The sequence below is a fragment of the Phaeoacremonium minimum genome (genome assembly GCF_000392275.1).
Source record: "Phaeoacremonium minimum UCRPA7 unplaced genomic scaffold PA7_03_scaffold_175, whole genome shotgun sequence".
NCBI classification, from domain to species: domain Eukaryota; kingdom Fungi; phylum Ascomycota; class Sordariomycetes; order Togniniales; family Togniniaceae; genus Phaeoacremonium; species Phaeoacremonium minimum.
The window spans coordinates 85,567-90,615 of record NW_006921082.1 but is presented as its reverse complement, the minus strand read 5'-3'; the positions used below and the strand labels follow the sequence as shown (position 1 = coordinate 90,615).

The following is a 5,049-nucleotide window of genomic DNA, read 5'->3' as shown; positions in this document are numbered from 1 at the left end:
AGCAGTGAAACGCCTCCCTCCAACACTTCTGCGCTTGGTCAAAGAGCGGCAGTGGCGCGTCCTACTATCTTGGTCTAAGTTCCAATCCGCATGGTTCGGCACGTTTTGGAAATGGGTAGGCCCGGGAGTTCGAGAGACTGGCGAGGCCAAGGTCGTCCCGCTTCTTGAAGGCCGAGTACACCGAGGCCAGATCCTTGACGATCCGGTGATCGTTGCGGCCGTCAATGGAACGGACGCGGGCATCGGGGGAACGTGCCTCGAGATCGGCCCCGGCAGCGGAATGTGGGTTTCGCTCTTTAGTGACAGATATCTCGACCCGCCGGCAAAGAGCACCGCCACGAGTCCTACAACGCCGTCTGGTGGCAGGACAAACGGCATCGGCCACGATAATCCCTTTGAGGATGCACTGAGACGCCGTAGGGAGAACGAGGCTCGGCCACGAGGCTCAAGCCGGCGCCGTGTGACACGTGTCTACGGCGTAGAGCCGAACACGGATATCCACGGAGAGCTGCGTCAGCGAGTCCGAGACGCAGGCTTGGAAGGTGTGTATGAAGTTGTGCCAGTAGGCATTGAAGACCTAGAGAGGTCCGGCAAGGTACAGAAGGGCAGTGTCGATTGCATTGTAACTGTACTGTGTCTGTGTACCATCCCAGACCCCAAATACAACATCAGGGAGCTGTACGACTATCTCAAACCCGGTGGAAGATGGTATGTTTATGAGCACGTGAGATGCTCCAATAATTGGGGCATGATACTATACCAAGGTTAGTGAAGACTTCTGCATGTTTCAGTGGTCTGGTCGTATAGAATCACTGGTCGTCGAGCTCTCCGTGGTTGAACTGGGCTGACTTTCGAACAGGATTCGTGAACCTCTTCTGGCCACATGTATTGGGCGGATGTCGTTTGGAGCGAGATACCGGCAGGTGGCTAAGGGAGGCAGGGCCTTGGACAAAAGTCGATCTGGCACAACCGGTTCAGGAGCCATGGTATCACACAGTGCCTCATATCCTCGGGACTTTGACTAAGTGAAAGTTACACTGCATAAACTGCGTGTTTGGATGATCTGGTTAGCGAGAATGTCAAACTCGAATACAGATGTCAAGGCTACGATGGACAAGAGCTTATGCAATCAGATGCCTTAATGTCGTCTATCAATCAAACGAGTCACATGCAGCACTCACAACATAAGAGAAGCAAATTACGAATTAGAAACCAGAACAGTATTGAGACGATCGAGTCAATATGCGTGCGTATGTTTCTCGATCGGCATGTAATGCTCCCCTTACGTGATCAATAACTTGGGAAAATTGTCAATCATTGCGAGGGAGCTGTCAGCAAGATGCGGAGATACGCAATCATGGTGACCCAGAATGTGCAGATAGCAAAAGAAGGCCCCCAGGCCAGAATGTTCGGGAAGTGCCTAAGTGCTTGTCGTCGACGAAACCGCCGATTACCAGTCACCAGCAGGAAAGCCACCGGAATCGGCAGCAGCACCAGAGTCAGCAGCAGCGTCGTTGCTACCACCGAAGCCACTCGCGAATCCACCAGCATTGTTGTCCTCGGGAACAAGAGGATTAGTGCACTTAGACTTGTAGTGCCCCATCTCCTGGCAGTTGGAGCACTTGACACGAGAGACTATCCGAGGTTAGGAAATGCTGTTGGGGACAGAATGTCTCAATAACGACTTACTGTCTTTCGGCTTCGGGCATTCCTTCGACATGTGGCCGTACTCATCACAGTTACGGCACTGCACCAACGCAAGGTTACGCGCCTCTGTGCAGTCCGCGGCTTTATGACCGTCTTGACCACAGTTGCGGCATGCCATACCACCACCTTGAGGGCAGTCTCTGGAGAAGTGGCCGACTAGACATAGATGAGTTTTTGCACGATATCAACCAAATGTGGCTGTGAAACTTACTCTCGTTGCACTTCCGACACTCGACATCCTTGGCAGATCTGGGCTCAGGACCTGGAGAAAGTTCGGTCAGTCCGCTTCCAAAAGTAAGATTCAAGCAGGTTGTACACTTACAGTCCGCGACTTTGTGTCCAGCCTGACCGCAGTTCTTGCAAGCAAATTTGTCAACACGAGGGACGGGACCTGGCTGGTATTAGTACCTTCCGGAGAGCTCGGAAAAGTTATTGACACGTACAATCGCGAACACGATGGCCCTCGCCTTCGCAGTTGTAGCACTTGATCACGACTTGATCAGTGCGTTCCATCTTCTCCTGCGGACACTCCTTGGCGACATGACCAAGCTCATCACAATTGTTGCACTTTGGTACCCAGCGGGGAACGACCTCGCCCGCATCGGCGAGACGCTCCATGACCTCTTTCTGGTCAGCTGGCCAGCCCTCGCGCTCATTGGGACGAGCAGGGCGGTTGTCGAAGCGGTAGTTCACCGTATACTTCTTATCCATGTTACCCTGGAAGTCCATGTTGGTCAGGGTAGCAGCCATGTTGGGCTTCTCGCGTGGAATGAGGTACAGGTTGTATCCCTGGGCTCGCAAGGCATCCTCCAAGTCGGCATAGGTCGTCTCAGGCTGGGCCTTGACGTAGACCTGTACAGCCTCCTTGACATCATCGAGGTCACGATCACGGATGGCTGTCTCCAAACGCTTCCAAGCCTCGGCCCCAGAGATTTCCGGGAGATGGCTGCGGTCAACCTTGCGCTGAGTCTTACAGTCTGCGGCTCGATGGCCTTCCAAGGAGTTAGCTAAACGACCTAGAGACCATCCGCAGTTATAGTACTCACCTGGCTCCTGACAGTTCTTGCACAGCTCAACATGGTTGGGACACTCCTTGCCCAGGTGGCCCTCTTCACTACAGTGGTAGCACTTTGCGGGGACAGAGCAGTCCTTCACCATGTGCGCTTCACCACAACGAGGACAGACGAGGGGCTTGGGGCACTCTGAAATGAAGTGGCCAATCTCCTTGCAGTTGCCGCAACGCTTCGGACCAGCATCGGGACAGTCCTTGCTCATGTGGCCCTCCTTCTTGCAGACTCGGCACTCACCAGTGAAGACGCGGGGATTGGGGCAATCTGCCTTGTTGTGACTAGAAAGAAAATAAGTGAAGATCGAGGTATGTTACTTGAAGCACTCACCCAGGCTGGCCGCAGTTGAAGCAGGCGTGGTCAGCACCACCGCTACCGCCATCATTGTTACCCGCAGGGCCGTCGTCACCGAAGCCGAAGCCAAAACCTTGGCCGCCTGTATCGTTCTCCTCGGCCTTCTTGGCCATACCATCGTAGTCTGTGTTGTCTTTGGCATAGCCAGCGTCCCAAGCAGGGGAACTACCACCGCCTCCCTGAGGGCGTTCATCCCAGGCACCAGCGCTACCGCCGCCGCTGCCCCAGTTGCCACCGTTCCAGGCTGACATGGTGTTCAGGATCTGTTGTTTGATTGGGATGCTGAGAAGTGTCAGTAGGTGATCACAAGTTTCACACTCTCAGCTCAGATGAAATAACTTGGTAAAGATGTGTGCTAATATATCTTGGTTTTCGAAGAGAAAGACAAAGAATTGTTTACTTGGCACGGCATAAGGAAGATGTGATCATTGCTCATAAGGTCAAGGGTACGCATGCGAATTATGTAGGCAGGGCAGGGAAAGAAGCGGCTCACTCAGTATTGGCTAATTTTGAGGTCACCAAATCGGATTGATCAAGGAGCCAAAGCCGCTTAGCCTAGAAGAAAACAGGGACAGGCGTCCTTAATGATCAAGCGGCGAGAAAATGATGAAGCAGTGGCTCTGTGGTGGAGGACGGACTTTGGGAGGAGTGTTGGAAGACGGGAAGGGTAAACAGCCGCGAATCACAACGAGGTAGATCAGGAGGGCCAACTGAAAAGGGTGAGATCTCGAGCACAGGATATTTGGGGCAGAGTAAGTTATCACCAGAGATAGTAGGAGGGGCGAAGGTGAAAATATTGGAGTAAATAAACTTGCCTCTGAAAGCCCTTCGCGTGCGTAAACAGCTGTAAAGGAAAATGCGTCAGTTGCAGATCAACAAACAGAGATCAAAGATGTAATCAAGAAGAAGACCTCGATCCATTAATGGTTAGCTTACGAGTGAGGCTCGAGAGAAAAACTTCTTCCTGCTCGAAAAGGTGGTAGATGTAGTTTCCAAGGTGGGAGCTGGATTGGGGTGAAGGTTGGGAGGGAAGGGATGAGTGAAAGATAGGGAAAGGAAGAAACTACTGCCTTAAATTGGCAGGTTTGGAATTGGAAGGAGCTTCTCTGAAAGAAGTGATTGATTTTGGTAGGGGTGAACACAAACTGTCTGGATGCTGAGCTGCTCCTGCCATCTACTACCAGAGTGGAAGGGGCAGGGCGGATGATCGATTTTGGATGTCTTATGGAGACGACAGCTAGCAAGAAAAAAACCCCAATAAATTGTGGAATAGTTGATCTCTGAAGAGAATTATAGGTAGCACGGATGAAATTAAAGCTATGGGCATTGAAAGAATGTTGTTGTTTGCTTTGACCCCTAAGAAAGAAGCTCTGACCGAGGCGAGACTTCTATTAGGTTTCTAGAGCCACCTAACCGTCTTCCTTGAAGCTTTACATGTTCCTCTTGTGGACCGTCTAGTATATGAAATCACTTCGAGTTAAACTGCTCCTCCGTCTTGACAACATAATCCTCTCTCATCAAGGACGGGCCCGAACCCTGGCATTTCGGGCATAGGCATATCGTAGACCAGCGTATGTCATTCAACATCGGTGTACACCGGTCTAGTTCGGCATAAAATTCTTGACATCATTGTATTTATCGGATATATTTACGCTACCATCTGGCGGAAGCAGATAAACAGACAACTCCTTTTCATACCATTTAACCATTATCAAGGGTGCTAACCATTCATACAAAATGTTCCTTTTCAAGTGTGAGACTTGGTTCAAGGACACTCTAAGCTACCATAGAAGAGTCAAAGAGCCATAGGAAAACACTAAAGATTTCACCTCTGCCGGGTAATATTTGCTAACTCTGAGTGGAATCGTGACTTTTCAGACAAGAGAGTTGCTACTTTTGTCAAGACCAGTGGGGCTATAGA

At 51.1% G+C, this 5,049-nt stretch overlaps 2 protein-coding genes across 2 annotated transcripts; one reads left to right on the top strand and one right to left on the bottom strand.

The window, feature by feature from the left end:
* Positions 1-280: 280 nt before the first annotated feature.
* On the top strand, positions 281-848 carry UCRPA7_2600 (putative -alpha-glucan branching enzyme protein; the record flags this gene model as incomplete). The annotated part of the gene is made up of 2 exons (XM_007915148.1): positions 281-708; positions 770-848. The coding sequence occupies 2 exons, from the start codon at positions 281-283 to the stop codon at positions 846-848; spliced, it is 507 nt and encodes a 168-aa protein (XP_007913339.1).
* Positions 849-1,450: 602 nt separating this feature from the next.
* Positions 1,451-3,379, bottom strand: UCRPA7_2599 (putative zinc knuckle transcription factor protein; the record flags this gene model as incomplete). Its single annotated transcript, XM_007915156.1, has 7 exons — positions 1,451-1,635; positions 1,690-1,863; positions 1,919-1,969; positions 2,030-2,098; positions 2,151-2,699; positions 2,754-3,055; positions 3,105-3,379. The coding sequence occupies 7 exons, from the start codon at positions 3,377-3,379 to the stop codon at positions 1,451-1,453; spliced, it is 1,605 nt and encodes a 534-aa protein (XP_007913347.1).
* Between the last annotated feature and the right edge of the window lie 1,670 nt (positions 3,380-5,049).